At 41.1% G+C, this 22,114-nt stretch overlaps 2 protein-coding genes across 5 annotated transcripts in view; one reads left to right on the top strand and one right to left on the bottom strand.

The window, feature by feature from the left end:
• The window catches only part of ppp3cca (protein phosphatase 3, catalytic subunit, gamma isozyme, a), a 25,062-nt gene extending 23,142 nt beyond the window's left edge, over nt 1-1,920 (top strand). For 3 of the 4 annotated variants that reach the window (XM_048243589.1, XM_048243591.1, XM_048243592.1), the window contains one exon: nt 1,754-1,920. In XM_048243589.1, coding sequence (XP_048099546.1) covers nt 1,754-1,911 — 158 coding nt within the window. In that variant the 3' untranslated portion in view covers nt 1,912-1,920. The remainder of the gene's footprint in view (nt 1-1,753) is intronic. The other variant, XM_048243590.1, reaches the window with a different exon arrangement.
• A 3,023-nt stretch (nt 1,921-4,943) lies between these two features.
• Nucleotides 4,944-20,374, bottom strand: adam28 (ADAM metallopeptidase domain 28). The gene is made up of 22 exons (XM_048244203.1): nt 20,208-20,374; nt 18,031-18,113; nt 17,611-17,687; nt 17,322-17,400; nt 17,154-17,230; nt 16,837-17,020; nt 16,675-16,737; nt 16,467-16,538; nt 16,118-16,287; nt 15,917-15,998; nt 15,563-15,693; nt 15,252-15,435; nt 13,178-13,267; nt 12,366-12,561; nt 12,155-12,260; nt 11,893-12,049; nt 10,866-10,946; nt 6,464-6,554; nt 6,179-6,281; nt 5,945-6,029; nt 5,752-5,841; nt 4,944-5,536 (listed from the first exon to the last, which is right to left on the bottom strand). The coding sequence occupies exons 1-22, from the start codon at nt 20,266-20,268 to the stop codon at nt 5,510-5,512; spliced, it is 2,289 nt and encodes a 762-aa protein (XP_048100160.1). The 5' UTR covers nt 20,269-20,374; the 3' UTR covers nt 4,944-5,509.
• Between the last annotated feature and the right edge of the window lie 1,740 nt (nt 20,375-22,114).

The raw sequence follows: 22,114 nt of genomic DNA, 5'->3' as shown, positions 1-22,114 counted from the left end.
AGCCCCTTTCTAGTGGGAATTACACAAAGCCCTCTCTGTGCTGTGCTGTTGTGCTGTGTTGTGTTGTGGTTTTTCATTGTGATTCTGTCCATTGAACCGTGGAAACTGGATGTTCTTGCACTGTCAGTGGTTACAGCCAAGAATAATAATAATAAAAAAAATATGTTTGGGTTCTACAGAACAGTAGACACTGATGTACATAAGCTCAGAAATGTATTAGCTTGAGGGGAACTTGACCGGGAAAGAAACCGCCACGAATGCTGTGGACGACGACTCAGTGCAGCAAATCAAGCTTATTCTTGCACCTGCCCCGAGGTCACACGCATCCACAGTTGACCCTAGGAAATCTGCAGCTGGCTGATGTCACCTGTTGACCATAAGGGTGACTTCCTCCCCCCTTCGATCCCTCCTTGCCTTCCTTCTCCCCCCTCTGGTGAGGTTGTAAGCAGAGCTGGATAATACCCCGGCTGTGCGTTGATAGGCTTGGACCAGAGGACCTCCCTCTCCCCGCGGGATATTTTCAGACTCCTAATCTCGTTACACCGCAAGGCTCCTGTCTGTCCCCACGGGCCGCCTCGCCTAGATGTGCGGTGCAACTAGCCCGCCGCCGCAGTGGCCGTGCTCCAGGTGACGCGCTGTTGTGTAAACACTCGGCTCCCTGAGAGGGAGGGAGAGCACGGACGGGAATGACAGGGTGGGGTTGGGGGAAGGGACCTCTACTGGGCATGCTCACAATATCTCAGAATGTCCAGCTAATGCAGGACAAGGCTCCAGGTCCCTGACAGTCAAGATTCCAAATGTGCCTATTTTCTTGTTAGTTGGAGAAAAATAAATTGATTTGTTTTTGGTTGCTTGTTTCTGTTGCTTGGTTGGTCTGAAATTGACCCCAAAATTAAAGTTGATTTGTTTTGTTGGATGGGTTACCCTCAGTCTTGTAGCTGTGCAAGAATGTCCTTTTCTGTGTGCTGGTTTTGCATGCATCTCTTACCAGTGCTTCCCCTAAACGTGGTGTTGTGTTGTGTTGTGTTGTGTTGTGTTGTGTTGTGTTGTGTTGACCTCTTTCTTCAGTAGTGGCTGTACTTTGACTTGGTAGGGTAATTAGGTCAGGTGTTTGATGTCATCCCTGACCCTGACAATGGTTTATTGTAGAACCTTGATAGACATGATATAGTAATACTTAATTCAGAGTTAGGTTGCTGTGGTTTGACAGAGGACATCAAAGAAGTTACTCCTACGGCATTTGTATGCAAGATCACGTTGGTCTTAATGTTTTTAATATTGTGTTCCAAGTCATTGTGGTCTTGTTAATATGATATGCAGGATACTTATCCTGAGTTGTGTTCTTTCATGGTTACTGTTTTGGTTCATATTAATTCTGATGTTTTTGCTTTTGCTGCAATTACTCTGGTAAGCTACATCATATGCATGAAACCTGTTGTGTTTGTGATGTACTGTGACGTGTAAAGTCGGTTGTATTTTGATTTTTTCGATGTGGTTAACTGAAAGGTAATATTAATAGAAATGAACAATACCTGTGCTCTGTCTACATACACACCATAACACACTATGGTATGTTTTTCATTTATGGTGTGTGATTTGTTTGATCATTTATATAGGTTGACTCTAGACTGGCACTCCATTTTCAGAACAGTCCCTAATACTTCCTTCCTTCCTTCCTTCTCTCTCTCTCTCTCTCTCTCTCTCTCTCTCTTTTCTCTCTGGTCCTCTCCCTCCCTTGCTAATCTCCTGGCAGCCATCCAAGGCTTCTCTCCCACAAGAAAGATACGCAACTTTGAGGAGGCACGAGGCTTGGACAGAATAAACGAGAGGATGCCGCCTCGAAAGGACGGCCAGCCGACCGACCCGAACGCCAAGGACGCCGACAAGAATGGCACGGACGGAAAGGCATAGACTTTCGGGAGGGGGACAAGAGCCTGCTCCAAACACAACCAGGCACACACCAGTGTTCTTTCTCTTTCTCTCTCTCTCTCTCTCTCTCTCTCTATATATATATATATATCTGACACTTCTATCCTTCCAGTTTTTGTCCGTTTGAACGCTCTTCTTGCTCTTCTTTTCTAGCTGTTTCTGTTCTGTGTGTCTTTGTCTCTTGCCCTGTCTCTCCATCTGTCCCACTCCGTCTCTCCTTCCCTCTTGATCCTCTGTGGTTTTAGCAGAGACTGTCCCCCTGCCAGGCTCTCCTATTGGGCTGGCACAAGACGGGGAGAAATGGCTCGGTAAGCTCAAGAGGAAGAGATCGCTTTCAAAGGAGAATATAAAACAGAAAAAAGAAAAGGACAGGTTTTTTTTTAATTTATTAAATGTAACCGTGTTTGATGTACATACGTAGAGACAGTTTACTGTTCGGAGAAGGAAACCCAAATGGCCAGATATACACACCATCTGTCAACAACATACACAGTTTTGCTAATTTGTACTCCTCATCATGGACAACCATTGCAGAAGCACCAGCAGTTAATCATTTTGGTCCTCTCCTCTTCAAATGTCCTCCATCTCAACTGTGTGAGGGAACACTCTGAGCTGATGAATGTTCAGCATGTGTAGTGACTAAAAGGGATGTCTAAATCTACAAAACAACAATGCTTAACAATGCTATTGCAGAAAAGCTTTTTTTAGCTTTGGGAAAAGCAATGGAAACAGATGTTGCTGTATTTGTTCTTTGTTATGTTGGACTATGATTGAAACAACTAAATGAAAAGGGAAAAAATGTCAGTTGTAGCTACTTGAGGGTTCAATGTCTTTCAATGTCAATGTCATTTAAAAAAAAAATAAGCATTTATATATGTGTGTGTATATACAGTGAATATATAAATATATTTTTACCCACTCACAGAAGTATTTCAGTTTTAACGTGAAGGATAGAGTGAAGTCAGATTAAGTGGTAAACATTTTTTTGTTTTGTTTCTTTCTCCTGTGTTGGAATGTACAACTATTGCCACCAGCTGTTTGGTGTCCTAACTACTCAACCAAAGTCTGTTGGAGGGGGACGTGGTTAATGTAGTTCCCCAGGAGACTGCCAGACCTGCAGGTGCTGATAACACTTCTCACTCTCAGCAGAGGAAGCCCAGTGGCTGATGGGAAAAGTATTCACGATCTGCATAGGGAGTGCAAGAGTCATGTGAATTGACAGGACATGGGATGGGAACAAACCAAATGGATGTGGGTTTGGGATGGGGGGTTGGGTGGGCATGTGTGGGGTGGGGGTGGGCGGTCAGGGGTGGGGTTGGGGTGGTTGTTGTTGGCTTCAATGCCAAACGGGGATCTGCTACATAATTTCATGTGAATGAGTGATAGGGATTGCAATTCATTGACTGCAAATGTGGTGTTGAAATATGTTTTATTTTTTTGTTTGTTTGTTTGTTTTTATTTTTCTTAAAACCATGTTATTCAGCCATTCCATTTAGTAGTAGCAACACTACATCCATCCGTTTGTATGGACCAGAATGTGTGAAGTCAACATTTGTCTCCACCTACTGTTGGTTTTCTGTAAGTTCACCGTCCTGCTAATACAGTCAATGTTCAGGGGGTTGTGAGCATTGTTAAGGGAGTTACTCATCCTACAAAGAAAGTCCAAAATCGCCACCCATACTGTGTATTACAAGTTGGTGCTCATGATAAGAAATGATAGTGGGTTCCAGGCATTGTGTATATAAGGGGCATTTCACCCGCTAGTATTCAATTCATTTTCATTGAGAAGCGGGTGGACAAAGCGGGCGATTTGAGTGGCAGTATGGCGGGCGGGCGTAGTCCCTGCATTAATGCCGCTTGCGTGTACAAATTGAGAACACACCAGCCTGTATCCAAGATGAAATATGTTCAGCTTTTGAGGCAGCAGTGCGGACACTTCAGCTTTGAGTTGAAAAGCACCTAATGCTGTGTCTCAACTGTTTGTGGAAATGCTTTGTTTAGATGGTTTAAATATAGCTTTAATTTTATTTACCACCTCATCCAAGCCAGTGTCCATTTCCTAATATACTGACTGAATATTAAGCCATCACTTTTAAATACCATGTACTGCATGTACTGTGAGTAGGAGATGGCAATGTTCTAAGATAACATATAAGCTGTGTTTATGGATGAGGGGTCAAGACTGCTAGGCACATGCACACATCATCTGTGTAGCACAGGCCTATATGTCCTATTCAGCTCCTACAGGCCTATATGTCCTATTCAGCTCCTGTGTAGAGTGAACTGATACCCTGACCGTAACTTCAGTGTGTTCAGGCCTCAGAGCCCATCGCGTTGTTCAGCACAAGAGGCAGCCACGAGACTGGAGAGATGGACTCCTGTGGTTCACTTTCCCATATCTGACACTCATACCTTTTTCTTTATTTCTTTTTGTAAGTGTGTTCATATTAAATGGTCTACAGAATGGGAAGCCCCTAAATGCATATGTTGCTTTATCAGTCATACTTTTTTTTTTGCGCCAAGTGTGTGAGCAGACAGACAGACAGACAGCAGCGTGAGTGGTAGCGTTTGGTGAGGTCTAAAGCCCGGCTAGGGCAGAGTCGCTGACCAAGGTCAGGTTCTTAACATATCTCACAGAATGTACAGAAATATACTTTATTACCAAGAGTCTCTTATTAGCTGTATAAAAAAAGGGTCGATCCTAATGAGTACCTGTATTGTGAGGCAACTGTTAAATCTTGATTTTATGTAGGTGTATCAGTTGAGATATAAAATAAAAATGGAATACGGAAGTCTTTACATGGTGTTGCTTTTGTCTCTTTCTGTGTTATGAGTCTGTGGTTAACATGATTTTGGGTATGGGCTTGAGAGTGGAATTTCCTAGTATACATAATTGCTCGAATTACATAATAACTGGACCTGTGGTCTGGATTGTATATTGCCAAGGATTGTATATTTCTTCACTTTAAAATGACCATGAACTGAAAGGTTGGGAGTAAAAGAGTGTAGAGGAAGTATTTTAGTGTGTTTTATTAATATTTTTACACTTATGTTTACTTTTAATCTATGTATGTACAACATTACATAGCAATGAAATGGTAACAACCTGTTAAGTGTACAGTGTAGTACTTAAAACAACAAATGTACAGATAACTTTACTGAGGAAATAAAAAAAATCTGAGTTCATCTATGTACAATTAAAAAGTATACACAATATTTATTTAAATCTCAAGTAACCACTAAAAAGGCATAGACATGCCATACTAAGGCTCAAATTGGCATTTCAGCCCATTCACACACACACATATACACACAAACAGACATGCACATTCAAACTTGGCAATGAAAACTGTTTCATACAGTGTATGGCTATTAAAAAAAATCATGCCGCACCCTATGATTGAGTGGACATGAAACATTGCACTTGCTGGCTCTTCCCAGGCCATTCCATGTTCGTTTCTGGTGCACATATTCGCAGTTGGCGTTTCCCAAACCTCTCACTCCAAACAGACAGAAGTCGTGAACTCAGTGCAACTCCACAAACTCCTTTCCACCTGCTCTCATTTCCTGATGCTGTAGATCATACTCGAGGTGGAGGCCGCAGAGCCTGTGAAAATATGTTGTTTAGCTGCCTTTATCAGTGCTGCAAATCAGTGTTCTACCTTTGAGTCAATTCCCTATAATGTGCCAATGTACTTCACAAGAATAGAGAAGTTAAATGTGAAAGATATCTACTGTATGGTATTATCTGTAATTAAAAGTAAAAGCATTGTGGGAATGTGTTACATCAGGGATGGGATATTTGTTCTCTTTGGACATTACCTCTCGTGCTGCCATGAAGTTGGGCTGCACTGGTCTACTCTGCCTACCAGTGGAGGGAGGTGGTGGTGGTCTAGTATTAGGCCGTTGTGTCTGACAAGCAAGCAAACAGAAAACACAGTCAGGACTCTCAGTTAGAATTCGGACATAAGGGTTAATGAATTGTTAATACTCTGATTCAGTGGGTGCTCCTTACTGCTTGTGCGTTAGGCTTGGGTGTCTTCAGTGGCTGGCGACCCAAAACAGGTTTACTCACAGGTTGGCTCTTCTGGGCTGGGAGACTGGTGGGGTGACGTTGGAAGATGGCAGAGTTACTAACCGGTTTATAGGACAGCGAGTGTGTGAATGTGCTTAAGAGAGATGGAGAAAGAGAGAGAGAGAGAGAGAGAGAGTGTGTGTGTGTGTGTGAGACATGGTTTCTTTTTCTCACCCAGGTGAAGAGTTTTGTCTTCGCTTCCACATGAAAACACTGGCCCCGATCACGATGATCAGACCCAAAAGGGAGAAAATTACTGCGATGGCAGTTACACCCTCTGAGAACAGACAAGAAGTAAGAGACAAGCTCATGAGCTGTAAACTTTGAGGACAAAATATAGAACATCATCTCCCATGAACAAGTTTTCCTATTAACTTTAAATACTACCACAGGACTAGGGAAAGTGAGGTTTTCCATTTTGCATGTCCTGTAACAGATGACATTGGAACATCCACCTACCTTTGGAGAGCTGCCACTTTGGATCCTTTGAGTCGCAGTGTGGTGGAAGCCACCCAGGTTCACACTGGCATTCTGATCTGTGATTGCACACCTAGATTTGCACACGGGGTGTTAAAACATGCGTCAGAACTATGGAATGCATACAGGAAGTCATAATCTGTTTATTTTTTATCAGTCCAAAAAATCATCAAAGGAAGACATGGTTAGAGATCAAAAACAATGCAATCCTGACATGGAATGATGTTGTTACAAAGTAACAAGCCATTTGGTTATTACAGTGCATGAAAATAGACTGTTCTGTTATCCGAAGTCGTCTTCTTCTTTTTATTATGACCGCCAAGAGCTAAGCGGTCATATAGGTTTAGTCAGATTTTTTTTTTTTTTTTTTTTTTTTTTTTTTTTTTTTTTCAGATGCCCAAATTTCCGCCAATGATTCCCGGACACTGAAAGACCGGGTACACGAAACTTGGTGGACATGTAACCCCACATGGATAGCATGGAACCATCGCTTTTCGTTTTGATCTGTAGCCCCCGTTGAATTGGACCCCGAAAGGAGGGTAGGGCAGACACAGTTTTCTGTGAATATCTCAAAAACCGTGGGGTTTAGGAGGACCATTTTTTTTTGTATGTTGATCTCAAGGGGCCATGTCAACCCATTCCATAACCACTCATTTCATGTATAGCGCCACCTAGTTAAACACAAAAAGTAAAATGAGGTGGTGTAATTAAAGGTATCTGTGACCTAACATAGTCAAAACTGCACAAAATTGGAAGTGTAGGATCATTATGACACCCTATGTATGCACGCCAAGTTTTGTGGAATTCCGTTCATGGGGGGCCACACAATAAATTAATTTATGTTACTATACACCAACTGGCCTGTAGGTGGCCGGAGACAGTTTTCTGTGAATATCTCGAGAACCGTAGGGCCTAGGAGGTCCACCTTTTTGTATGTTGGTCTTAAGGGGCATGTCAACCCATCCCATTACCACTTATTTCATGTATAGCGCCACCTAGTTAAAAATTAAAAAGCAAAAAATTAGGTGTTTTCATCTCAATATCTCTGGCTGACAAGGTCAAAACTGCACGAAATTAAAAGAGTAGGATCATTATGACACCCTCTGAATGCATGCCAAGTTTTGTGTACTTTCGTTCATGGGGGCCTTACAATAAAATAATTTATGTGTACATTTAGTGACGATACACCAACAAGGATTCCCGGACACTGAAAGACCGGGTACACAAAACTTGGTGAGCATGTACCCCCACATGGATAGCATGGAACCGTCATTTTTTCGTTTTCATCTGCAGCCCCCGCTGGACTGGACCCCCGAAGGAGGGTAGGGCAGACACAGTTCTCTGTGAATCTTTATGGTATGTTGGTCTCAAGGGCCCACATCAACCTGGCTCATAATCACTCATTTGTGATTTGCCCCCGTAAAAAAAAAAAAATCAGTAGGATTAAAAGAAAGCCAAAATAAATATTCATCATCATCATCATGGCTGCATTTTCAGTATTGGCGAGAAGTAGTCGTTTGTCCACTAGATGGCGATCGCTGCAGTGAGACATAATTTTGTTGGAAGTTAAAAAGGGTTGGAAAAACAATGGACGCTTCATACAAAGGACTGTAATTTACCGCGAGCTTAACATCTAATAAGGATAGGACGATGTTCACATGAAGTGTAATTCCCATTTCTTCTTGAAGCCGAAATAAATCTGAGGATGTTTATCGGACATGCTTGGTTTTACTGCAGGTGCGTTAATCTTGTAATATCAATAAGGACCTAGGTAATGTTACTGTTAGCGTTGGTTGAGTGATGGAGGCATTTGATTTATTGCATTTGTAGAAAACTATAAATGCGGTTATACCAAGCAAATGGATAGCAGCACTGTTTGTATCTTTCGACTGTCATTTATTGCATCGTGCTACCAACGCTACACCGGTCTGATACAGTTTTGCCTATACATGCGTGAGACTGAGACGCCTGTTTATTTTGTTTTAAGTGCGTGCAGGGTGTGAGAGGGGAATCGATGTGCTTTGATTACAGCTTGGTAGTTGTAGTCTGTGAAATTAAAAAGCACGCGGTGTGTGAAGTATCCAAACAATGACACCTTCATTTCATTATGGCTGCTTTAGCAAAACACCTTAAGCTACTGTGTAGTGGGTCCCATTTAGAAGTGGCTACTTCATTCGCGCTTCCTTGACTCATGGAGCTGCGTGAATGTTATTACAACTTTTAGCCACGATATGACAGTTTAAGTCCGGCTTTGATACTGTAAGGCGAAGCCAAAGGAGATTTTATTTGTGTCGCCAGCATAGCCTATTGACAATTTATGTTGTCAATAGGCCTACCTTATAATCCTACCTGTAGCTTAGGGAAGCTAACAACTTTCTATTAGGATCTAGTTTGTTAGTTACCGTTTTGTCATAACTCCCTGATGCATTTTGCATTTAGAATAGCCAGAGCGTGTATATCTCAATCGAAAAATTAAACAATATCGGTGCCTATGGACTAGGCTGGGTGAACCCAGCCTGATCTGCCCGCCATTTATTTTTGATTTCTTAAAAGATTGAGCTTGGTCTGATGAAAGCCAGACTAGCCATGGACCTCAGTTAAACAATGCAAGGGAACATGAATCAGCCTATATTTGCACTAACAATAACGGACAAAAGCTTTTCAACTTTGGCCCGTTAAAATGTGTATGAACAGTCTAGCGGCGATTTCATCAAGGCCCATTTGGACATGTCAGTTATTTGCACCACTGGTTAGATGTAAAACAGCATTTCGTTTCAGACTAGGCTACTGTTACTTAATTTGTGCATTAACAATAACGTTTCAGACTACTGTTACTTAATTTGTGCATTGACAATAAAGTATTACATGAACTAAAGATGACTAAAATCTTATGTAGAAGAAGAAACATTCACAAAAATCCATCCATCCAAAATGACCTTTGTTTTGATAGCTGTTGAAAACGGCATGGAACTGACAGAGATGTTTTGTTTATAAATACATAAAAAATAAATAAATAAATAACATTATGCTGATACCTTTTGCTTTTCCCAAATACAATGTAGCCTACAGGTGTAAGTGACCTTTCATCAATCCAGTTGCAATGGATGAACTGTGATGAACTGCCCTACTTGTGATTGTTTAGAGATTTTAAAGGTTTTATAACAATTCTACATCTTCTTTGGCTATTCTACAATCTATTCACCTTTTCAGCACCAGTAGGGTACTTTCTGTGCAGCCGCACACACACACTCAGGCATGCCAAACAAGCATACACAAACGTTTCAAGAGTGGGGGATGGAGTAAAATATGGAGACAAATTGAAGTGTGATTTATTTTCGCGGAACGGATGTACAGGACTGAGCGGCGGTCATATTTTGTACCGCTATGCGGTACATCTAGTTATTATTCTTCTAACAAAAATGTCTGCGTCCAATTCAGCTTCAACTGTTTAACGTTCAAACTTTGTAACGTAGGTCTTGCAAAGGACACTTAAGAAATGTATTTTTCGTGTTTGTAAACTTTATACTTACTGAGTATACCTAGAGATATTTACAAAAAACAAGCTTTTTTCCCCTATAGACTTTGCATTGGCACTATGACATCACAATGGGCTAAGTAAATTGATTTGCACCTGTATCAACTGCCAGCTGTTCAACTAGGCTCCATCAAAGAGCCAGTTAAACTGATTGCACCTGTATCAACTGCTTTCTGCTCAACTAGGCCAACTCTCTCTGTGTCTCTCCATTCTACAAGGATAAGGCACATTCCATCCAACTGTCTATCCAATCATTCTCTTCAAACCATTCACTCATCCACCCATTAAACTATCTATCAACATCCTTTAAACAATCTGCCTATCAACATCCATTCAACTTTCTGTCTATCAACATCCATTACACTATCTACATTCAACTTTTAAACTATATACTCTGTCTCAGGCTTTAAGTATGCAATCTGTCTCTCTTAAGACTACAGATCCTGTTAAACTATTTCCTCTTCCCACAACAGTTTCAAAACAGTTCCTCACTACAATAATACACTATTAAATAATTTAACTATTTAAACTACTCAACTATTTAACTGTTCAGCCATTTCAACTGTCAGTTGTCATCAACTATAAGTCCCGCCAACTGTTTCCTCTGTCCACAACTGTTTCCAAATAAAGTTTGTTTTGCATTTTATGTTCACATATGTTTCACATTTTTATGCACTGGTAATTTCCTCAAAATTACATTTTCTAGTTTGGTTATTGCCATTATTACAACAAGCATTTTGGTTAAGAAAGTTTGGTTATTGCCATTATTACAACAAGCGTTTTTTACATAGCCATTGCTTTACATAGCATGAGTCAACAGCAGGATGCCTTTCTGTAAGAGGTTCTTACCCCATGCCCAGGGCACTTGGCTGAGCAGTTGAGCACTCTGTAGGCTGTCACAAGGTTCACACACTGATTCTGATTGCATACCTGGGAACATACAACATAACAGAGATGAGACAGGATGATATCAGCACACACACTTTTTAAGTCACTACATAGGATCAGAATACTGATGTAGGACTAAAACAGCCCCCAGCACATTTCTTTACAGTAAAAAAAGTATGTGCTGTAGTATCAAGAATTGCAAAACTTAAATGGTTTAAATCAGTGGTCCCCAAACCTTTTCTTCAGAGGGCCAGCTCACTATGCCTGGCTCTAAGAGAGGGCCTGAGATTCAGAGTACTGTATGTCAGTAACCGTAAAATAGCTTAGTGCTGTGAACAACAGCAGTCTACCTTAGTTGAATATTAATCCATACATTTAATCATAGGCTATTGCAATCTAATACCATTGTTAGCTGTGTTTATTTTATATTGCCATCATGCCATATCGAAATAAAATGCAGTTCAACATGGAAATAGCTCAAATGACATGAATAAAGTATTTTATTCAAAATTTGTGAAGTCTAAACTCTGTTTCTTTGCATACACTGTTCAAGTTGTGAACAAGCAATACCCTACAAATAATTTAAAGTTTTCAAACTATGAGAGATTTATGAAGTGCTGGAAAAAACATCTGAAATGACCACCATTCTAACTTTCACTCACCAGTGCGTTTCCCAAAACCATAGTTGCTAACCTGTTAGCAACTTAGTTGGTTGGCAATGGGAAATTGCATTTCAACCAACAAAGTTGTTAACTTTGTTAGCAACTATGGTTTTGGGAAACGCGCCCCTGGTGAGAACTGTGTGAACTCTGCTGTCTTTGTATTAACATTTGAACGAGTGAATAAAAAATAGAAATAATTGTCCCAGAAAGTCCCAGAAATATAACTTGAATAAAAGTTAGGCCTATTAACTGATAAAGTTTTAGACTACTTTCAGTATACTCATTAAGTATAGTAGTATACCCTGTTGCAATTCTGCAAGCCTTACCATTCCCTCTCCACACTTGGTCCCTGTATCCACCTGTCCACGGTCGGTTTCAGGGTCACCATAGAATGTTGCTTTACAATCACTGAAGGCCACCAGTCGACCGTAATTGGGATTGCCATTGCCATCATGACAGAACAGCTTCCCACACATTATATCCCTGTAACGGTCAGATTAGATTCATTTTAAAGAGGTTATGGACAAACGGAAACATGGCATCAGATGTTGGAATTATGTGAATTTAAAAAATATATTGTGGACATACTCTTTCTGGCATGGTTCATACACATCTTTGCTAGGCCTTTTGCAGAAGCCATAGTAAATTCCCCTCGTGTTCTGGTTAAAGCAGAATTCCCTGCCCACTCTTGCAGCTAAACAAAAGACCATCCACATTCAATCGACAATGCCAACATTTTCAAAAAGGTAAAAAAAGCAGCGGAAGACCAATTAGCCCCTGATGGACATGACTGACTTACTTCCCCCCCACATTTGGATACACTGCTCCTCCATCTGCGGACACTGGCCATTGTAGCAGTAGCCTTTCCCATTCTCACACGGGAGGCCGTTCACGGTAAATACGTCCTCTGGACACTCTGTAGATTTGCCGGTGCAGTACTCTGGCAGATCGCAGTCATCGTGCTTGGGTCTGCACTCTCTGTTGGGGGACATGATCTGAGGAGGAGGGGTGTAAAAACATGGAAAACCCTGATGAAACATCTAATAGGTGAAGTGTTTTAATAATAACAACAATAATATATTTAATGTTTGTAGCGCTTCTCCAGACACTCAAAGGTGCTTTCAATCAAGTTATGATAGATGGTGAGTGTGTGAATGATCATTGCAAATTGGTGTATGCATAATATGAATTCTACTTTAACAACAGCTGTCCGCTAGAGAGCTGTCAAACTTCAGAAAATAGCCAGAGGCCATTGGGCTAAATGCTGGTTGTTTTGGAGCTGAACTGAAAGCGTGCTATTACTTGTATTTCCTCTTGTATGATCTCTTGAAACCTACAGTCCTCTACTGATCCTACGGTACTGAAACCCACCACAAATACACAATATACTAAGACTAAATCCTATAATCTCCATTGTTTCACACTGTTGTTGCAACAGAATAGCAGGAGGAGCAGCAGGAGTTTTATGAGTTTTACAGTATGAGGCTTTTGCTGGTAGACGTCTTGCCACACTATCTTATCCGTATCCACGTAACGAAAAACAAAAACATTACAACATGCTATAGAATGTCAACATAATGTTAAAACAAAGCCAATGTGTGCTTTCCTTACCTTGCAGTTCTCACAGCAGTCCCCTTCAGCACATTGAGCCCCTTCCACTAGTCTACAGTTGGTGGCATTGCAACATGGGTTGGTGCATTCCTGCTCAAAAAAAGAAATTAGTCAGAGAACAGGTCTAAACACAATCCTCATTTCCTGTTCCACTGTCTGTCAGCAATCATTTAATTCTCATAGGAGTTGTCTCAGCTGGCCATGTTTTCTGCCTTAAATGGATGTTTAACGTTTGAGCTCCAAGTTATATTAGTATACATAGGAAACAATATTAAACTGGCTTGTGGCCAAACCTCTCATGATCACATGCAATAATGTTACTCATACCCAGCAAGTGAACCTACAGTATATTATGACAACAGGACACATTACAACCATCATAACCGGTAGAACAACACAGACGACAACAACTTCATGAGCATTTCATTGGGATTTTCATGTGGGCACCTTCCTCTGTCAGTTTTGCACTGACTACCCACAAGTCCAGAAGGCCCAACAGTGGTGTCTGGTGTCCCAGACCTATGATGAGCTAGGACACGTTAGTACCAGAGACAACAGATACACCTCGGATATTACTGAGAGACAACAACTGTGACCGAATGCCAGTTCAATGGGGTTATTTAGGCCCCTGTGCATGGTGGCTCTAAGCATGCCATCTTCTGCCATACTTATGCCCTGTAGATTAATGTTGCTCTACGCTTGGCCATCTTCTGCCATACTTATGCCCTGTAGATTAATGTTGCTCTACGCTTGACCATCTTGTCACGGCCTTGCCTGGCTCCTCCTCTTGTCTATGTTGCGTCTGTCTCTCCTACAGGTGTGGTAGGCGCAGGTGTTTAGAGTCGCGCTAAATCACTTCTTGGTTTGGACCTTTAACAGCACCTCAGAGGAGACTGGGTTGTCTACCGCCACCGCTCCGTCTCTCCCGCAGTTTTGCCTTTCCACATGACCCTGATTGCTTACACTTTTATTTTCCAACACTAAAACTGACCTACTAAACCTACACTGTTAAGTTCTCTTTATTCAATATTGCTACTCTGCGTATGGCCTTCCCTTTTCTCTTACACGGCCCTGAGCCAGGCTTTATAACACCTGCTCAGTCATACAGTACGTATGCCCTGTAGATTAAAGTAGCTTTACCTTTGACCTCCTCAGCGATACCCATGCCCTGTTGGTTCAGACTAGGTATGCCAAAATCCAGAATATCTTGATAGCATGTCAATTTCCAATTTGCGACAGCAGGCTTCCTTACATAATACAGTTAACTCACATAATGCCACGTAGGCAACCAACCATTGGCTCACTTTTTCTGCAGTCACGGACAAGTCCTTTTAAAATCTAAAAGTGACCACCCATTAAATCCATTTAAAAGTGACCATTTAACTACAAAGCCTTAAACATCCCCACTGGTCGTATGCATACTTGCCAACCTTGTTCCCTCACTTTTGCTACCAGTTCTTCATACTTAAACTACTAAACATACTAAACTTCTTATCAAAGGCTTTCACCATCACATCTTCCAAAAGAATAAGTTAAGTCAAGTAAGTTGACTCAGAAAAGTAATTATTGTGTGCCTCAGGTACAGTTTTTTTTTAACAAAGATATCTCCTGTTGGAATGTTATTTGTTGGCCTTCAGCCGTTGTTGCGGTATGCAGTGTGCCAAAGCTCCCAGTCCTGTCTGAACTTGCCAAAGGCATTTTTGTCAGGAGAGGGAAAGGATTTGTTCTCTAACACCTGTGTTTAAATCTCTTGTCAACGTTGTAAATGTTAAAGGGTTAATGTGTGGTAAATCTAAGTCAAACGTGGTAAAGTTTGGGGAAAGATTTCTGTCATTGTCTTTGGTTGTTGGTTTTGTGTCATAAATGGGCAATATTAGGACTCTTATCAATTTTGTTATTTACTCTGATAAGTACTGAGGTTTTACGCTGACGCCAAAGGAATGAGAGAAACAAATAGGGATTTTTTTTTCTCCATGTGCCTCTCGGGGTGATCCGAGACACACAGGGTATTCACAAAGGTCTTCAGTAATACCCAGATTGCATTTCTCCTTTAGGAGGTGCCCTTTTGTCTCACCTCTTCCACCACCGTGCCACAGTCACATTGCTCCCCTCGCTCCAGGAACCCGTTCCCGCACACCGGCTCCGTCACCAGTTCCTTGTAGTCCGGCTTGTTCAGCACACACTCGGGGTTGCGGTTGCCCAGAAAGTTGCTGTAGTCAGTACTGCTGCAGCTGCTGAATGTCTGTGGGATGGTATAGCTACAAGGACACAGCGACGGTACATTTACCACTCATGCGCAAGCTCCAACCACAAAACAGGGTTTGGCGCCGATATGTAAGTGCAGTTTGGGGTGTTTATTGTAATGGGGCTAGCCACACCATTTACCTTAGGGCTGCTGCCATTATGCAGCTGTTGTCTGGACAGACACAGGAACTCGTGTCATGGCTCATTCCCAAGTTGTGTCCCATTTCATGTGATAGTGTTGCTCCAACTGCAACAGCCCGATGGTTATGATCCTTTGAGAGACGCAGACAGGGGGAGGATGAAGAAGAGGAAAAGGGAATAGAAAGACTTGAAAAGCTTTTTTTTGTTTTTTGTTTTGGAGTTTTACTTCTCCGTTTTTAGGGGATCTCTCTGTGACAGAGACCATAGGTCCTCATATTTGTTTCTATCTCCTTTCATTCAATGCTACTCTGTCTATCTCCAGCACTTGCTCAGAATAAATGAAATGTTATTTACCTGGACGACCCCAGTGGAGTGATCGGAGCACAGTGTTCCAATAAAGGCCAGTCCAACTGTTGATCCATCAAAGTCAATACCTCTGAAGAAAGGAATCCCACAAAAACACACACTCAAGGTTAATCTTTATCTTTTCTCAGCTGTCTCATGCTCAATTTCCCAGAGACATTGAGGCATCGCACATGGTTTTGGGAAGCTTACGTTATCAACTGAGCATTGTCATGGCGCTTTCTCTTCTTCAAGTCAGAGTTCCTCCACTTGGTGAAACCGTCCAAGGTGGCCCCCGCTGGTGGGGTCACTGATATCTTGTCACTGTCTGTCCACACCTCCAGTCCAGTCAAGGCTATGAAGGTGTTTAGAGATTTATACACCTGTATGGGAGATAAAAGCAATGGATATTGAGTGGTAGCATGAAAAGAGGGATAGGACTAAATTACTAAATGAAATGGGTGAATGAATCAATGAATTTCTACACCAACAGCACTGACGCTCTTGGAAATTCAGAAGTGAAGTGAACTGTTGATGTCATTGTGGCTAGTCTGACACTCACCCCATTAACAAAATTGATGATCTCAAATATTCGCTTCCTCAATTCTGAAATGTCTTTTTTCATGCGTATATACTGGGACACGGGGACAAAAAGTCATACTGTTAGTCATACAGTATAATGTCATGTATTTGCTCAGCATATTGTGCCTTGTGATGCTGTGCACTGTAAGGAATGGTTTTGGAAAGTGCAGTGAGATGGTTTGTCTCACCTCTCTATTGTCTGCTACAAGATAGAGCTCAATGTATTTCTGCTGCTGGAGTAATGATGGTCTCTACAAAAAAAAAAAGTTGGAGTCAGATTCAGTCTCTATCAGTACTCTGAATAGTTACTCTTAAGTTCGTAAGTGGATACAGCATTGAAAGTGTCTTACAGCCCCACGGGATTGGGCTCTACTGGTTTTGGCGGGGTACTCCGGGTCCCAGCTGGTGTTGGTGACTCCACACGTCATTGGTTTGTCGTGAACATCATCAAACTTTAGAAGTGCATGGTCTCCATCTTTGTCCTCTGTCATGGGTTCAATCAAGAACTTCTGTTCTGCTGTCTGGATGTATCCCCTATGGAAGCAGCAGTAGCCATATTAGCAGGCCTACAACAACCATTTCTTAACAAACACCCTATATGAAATGTACTGTGAGATACTGTGAGATATTCAAAGCTGTGGTAATAGCATGTACCGCTCAGATGTACCTGAGACCATCACAGGTGCTAACGCTAACCATGGATTCACTGTCGTTGACAATGCTTCCGTGATAGTAGCAGTGGTCCTGTTGAGGAAGTGATGGAGAAAAATAAAGTATGATTGTTTTGTCTGGTCACATGCGTCCAGTCAATCATTCAGTGGGCTTTTGTATTTACCAGGTCCTCAGGAGCAGAGGTGACCGGTGTGCCGTCGTCAGTATAGTATGTCTCACTGTATTCCTTTGTCAAAATACCGCTGCAAGTCAGAAGGGAAGAGATTCGTGTTAGTCTTTTACCCATGCATTAAAAAGAGATATTAAGCACTTCAGACTGCAGACATATGAAACAGTTGGTACAGACAGACACAGAACAGACAGACTAAACCACAAAATGTTCACATGACGTACATTGCAAAATTATTTAGACTGAGGCTCACAAATGGAGAAGTAACACTTCAAAAACTCACTCATTCCGCTCCAGGTTCAACTCGATGTCTTTTCCTTTTAATGTCATCCCATACTTCAGTACCTCAGGCCTAGAGGACTAAACAGGGTCACAAGACACAACATGTTATACAAAACTACAGACAATCCCACATTAGCCTGGATTCAAATGCCCACATATAACAGAACATCAGCTGTTACAACATCAACCATCGCCATACTATCTTCTCAGACGATATGATAATCTAGGAAATGTATCATTTAAAGACAAATATGTGCCAGACAATTTGAGCAGTGTTGCTCATTTCTATGCACACTTTCCTAATGTACCACACAAAACAGTGAATGCACTGATTAAGAGTTGAGTGTTCATTTGGTTTTGCAAGTGCAACAGTCTTTGTTTTATCACATCTGAGACATGTTTGCCATAGATGGTGACTCACCTCCACTGCCCTCTTTCTCAGGCTGTGAAGTCTGATTGGCCGGACCACGTCATACACCTTCACTCCATTAAACTCTGTGCAAACTGTGAAATGAGAACAAGTAAGGTGGCATCAGTGGGGGGTCATTGTACAACCTGTCTGCATAGCAAGCTGTCTTATATTAATCATTAACGCTGTAAATGAATATAGTTTCAGTGTGTTCCTGTTTGCTGTTACATTCTGGTAATTTCCCCTTGAGATGTATCACTGGGAAGATTTCACAAACTTGAATTGTCTTCCTTCCGTTTCTAAATCAGGTGGTTTCAAGAGATCCATGGACTAGTGTTAGTGTTATACAACTAGTTGTTGTAAAAGTCAGTAAACTATTAAAGACTAAATTTTAATTTGAGTCCCAGATTCAAGGCATCTGTCTTGATACTGTAGCATGTTAGGGTTAACAATCTGAGACTATCCATGCCTTTTGTATGTCTCAGTTTTTATGTCACAGTGACTCAATGTAATGCATGTAGACCAATGCTTTCCTTGTGGGTTTAGCACCACCAGTATGTAAAAACTGCTAAGAGCAATGCAATAGTCAGATAGTTTACAAGGAAAACTTGAGAGATGAGTTGAGAGATGTTCATTAAGCAGTTGCTGTAGAGCAGGACACCATTTCATTTGGACTTTGTTGGACAGGTTTGTGCATTGTGGGGCTGTGTTTAGTTGATTGTTAGCTCTCAGAGAATTTAGTGGTGATTTCAATGGTTAGATTGATTTGTTTAGATCCAGTGAAATTGCTGCTTTGACAACCTAAGTCATGGCTTCGGTACTCTATAGGTACACTCAGAGCCTTATAGATAGAACATCTCTCTTTAGGGCTCTGGGTACACTGATCAGATAAGCCATGGGGAGTGGCATTGACTTGTTGCTGCAATCCACATGAATTAGCTTACTCTTTAAAATGGTGTTATGGAAATGTAGCAACACCAGAAACAACATCAACAGTATGCTAAATATGAACAACAGTATACCTGATGCGCTGTTCACTGAAAGATATGTTGTACTGGTAACTAACACCTAATACTGTACGAAACAGGATGCCAATGTAGTTATTTATCAACAACAATGTAATAATATATTGAATATTAACAATTAGAAATAAGATTAAGATTATTTCTTTAACATTTTATTATTACTTTTAGTGGTGTCATGGTTATCCTTGACAGTTGAGAAAAATACAGCTTACAGTACTGACCTCTAAATAATGCCTGATTAATAGAAACAGGTTGCAGAGTCATACATGTGCCAACCAAACAGGTGATTTCACTTCAACTTAAATTGTTCCCTTTCTAGATTAGTCTTCACATTCTTCACATTCAGACTTTTCATGAATATTTGTGTAGTCACTGAAAAATGACTATAGGTACTCTGACTCACTTCCTCGGTCTCATGTGATACTCCAGGTGAGCTGTGGGGAGTGGCATTGTTTTGTTGCTAAAGACCACCTTCATTCATATAATCGCTATGAATGAAAGTAAATTTAGAATACATCCACAATGTACACAATCAAATTGATGTACACAAACAAATTGATGTACACATCAACAATGTAATCAATCAAATTGATGTACACATCAACAATGTACAAACAAATGTACTGTACACATCAATAACATATGAATTCAACATATTGAATTCAAACTACAAAACTGCCAAAATACTATGATTTAGCTCTATGTTATTATTGAAATAATACTTCCATGGCAGCTTCTCTGTCCTGATACGCCAAGAAGGTTATTACGTAGGTGATAATTATCAACTAATATTGTTTGAAATACAACATTATTTTTTGAGCTTATCATGTTCATATTATCAATCATTTTTCAAACGTTTCTATGGTGTCATGGTCTACCATACCATACCACACTGACAGTTGAGGAAATTATGTTTGTTGTAGTTATCCCTATCAATGTGTAAAGAAGCCAAAAACACCTGCTAAGCAACTGCTAATAAAACACATTTCTCTCACTTCAGTTCCTGGCTCACAGGGACACAGAGAGTGCCTGGTTAAGTGTAAAGTAATGCTCCTCCTGTCAGTGATAAGTGTTAAATTTACAGCCCGTTTGAGAACATGGCAGTTTGGAGTTGAGTTTTGCAGTCATTGTGAGAGAGGGAGGCGAACGTATCTAGTGACTTACCTGAGGGATCAAGTGAAGCAGCCAGCGACAGAATCCACAACAGGAGACGTTTGCTTGCCATTGTCAGCGGGCGGACAAGCTACTGAAACTGGAGAGAACGTCCCAGGCCTTTATGGTCTACCTGCATGCCATTGTGTGTGTGTGTGTGTGTGAGAGAGAGTGCTGTTCAGGCCACACCTTTCAAGAGGGGGGCAGGTCCAGCCTGACACAATCACTTCCTGGTTGTCACTGTATAACATATTGCACCCTGGCCTGCATGTACAGGCCACAAGGAGAGAGAAAGAATGCAGGAAAAACACTGACTGGCTGGATTTCTGTAAAGCCTTAAATCACACTGTCTGCCCCTTTCTTGGGTCACAACATTATGAAATTTGAGTCACAGGCATCATTTCCTGAGTTAAAAAAGCCTCAGCAGCCCATGCACACATGCAATGTCTTCTAGCAAGAAAATAATCACATCTTGACAAGCTATACCAGATAATTATTATTAAATAATAGAAATGATTATGAAATAATAATGTTAATACTCTCAGAATATCAGCAAACTGAAATTCTGAAAACTTTAATGCTGCTTTCCACTTTTTACAATTTTGACATTGTTGAAGTGCTGCCTACTTTTAACATATACATATACTTTATACAGTTTGACAGTAATTATACTCATACTCTTACCTTTAAACTGTTTTATAGTGTCCTTCACTCTTTTCTAGACTTATATGAAAACCTACAGATGTCAGCACTTGATTTCGTCACAGCTGACGAAACATAAATTGTCTATCCATCAGGACTGTTATTGGTCCATCCAAAAACTTCCAGATGATGATGGTGAAGTCACTTCCTCTCCCTTCTCTTCATCTGACCCAGCGTGGTCACATCAGCCGACAGAGCCGCGCTCCGGACATGACACCATAAAAATTCATCATCAAAGCCAAACACCAGAAGCAGCTTCCCCTTTCGCGGATCTCCCTCTTTTTTCGTCCCCTATAACGCTGTCAAATGGGCTCCCACTGCATGCATTCTTGCTCTGCGTCCAAAACCCAAAAGTCTTATGTCAAAGAACAACAGGGGTAGTTATCGGGCCGTCTCCTGCATCATCAAACACGGGCATTGTGTCTGCACTGCACAGATCCAGAAAGCAGTCTGTGTTCGTCCTCGGCATTTTTTTTCCCGGTTTGGCCTTTATTCCCTGCTCGCTCTATCCTTCGCTGACCCACATCATACAATGTCTCAGTCTCCTCTGTGACCGGAGCTGATGAACCGGTCAGTGCTCTGTGACTTGCAGCGAACATGAAACGCGCTGTAAGCTGTTGGTATTTTTTGGGTAGTGTTGAGGTTAATGTGCGCAGCTGGTTTCGCATGTGCAGGAAATGATTCATGTGAAACCTGAGAAGATAACTGGAAGTAATTTTATAAAAATATCTGGGTTTTTTTTCAAAGGAGTCTTGAGCAAGCTGACCATCAAAACCTCCAATGTGTAATACTGTGAGAGTGTAAAAAGACAGGGAATATGCATCACTGAGCATCTATATGATCACATGTTGCTGCCGTTCACTAGTTTCCTCCAGCAATAACAGACAAATATTTGTATAGACAAATCAAAAACAAAGTAGACAAACTTTTTTCAGATGTCCCTGTCTTATAAAAAGCCTATATATATATATATACATATTATCCATATCAATAAATATAAATATGAATATATTTGAAATATGACATTCCAAATTTTGTTTATTATTATGCTGATCTGCTAGAAAGAAAAAAACTCTCCACTGAACTTTTGCATGCTGCAAATATTCTGTGGCCAGACACTGATGGCCTGGCCTGACCCTATGGAACGTTTGATATAGGCTACTGTAGCGCTGGATAAAAAGGCCTTTGTTCCAGGCCCACCAGCACTTACTTCCACA

The sequence above is a fragment of the Alosa alosa genome, chromosome 5, assembly GCF_017589495.1.
Source record: "Alosa alosa isolate M-15738 ecotype Scorff River chromosome 5, AALO_Geno_1.1, whole genome shotgun sequence".
Classification (NCBI taxonomy): Eukaryota; Metazoa; Chordata; class Actinopteri; order Clupeiformes; family Clupeidae; genus Alosa; species Alosa alosa.
Note: the sequence above shows the minus strand (reverse complement) of the source record. Positions and strands in the feature narration are given on the sequence as shown.

Bases quoted from the DNA above. Each gene is read 5' to 3' on its own strand.
- adam28 (XM_048244203.1), bottom strand. From the start codon at position 20,268: ATGGCAAGCAAACGTCTCCTGTTGTGGATTCTGTCGCTGGCTGCTTCA. The intron at 17,688-18,030 runs GTGAGTCACCAT...GACCCTGTTTAG, and splicing joins TGAGAAAGAGGGCAGTGGAG to TCCTCTAGGCCTGAGGTACT. The intron at 5,537-5,751 runs GTAATGTCCAAA...ATATTTTCACAG, and splicing joins ACTTCATGGCAGCACGAGAG to GCTCTGCGGCCTCCACCTCG.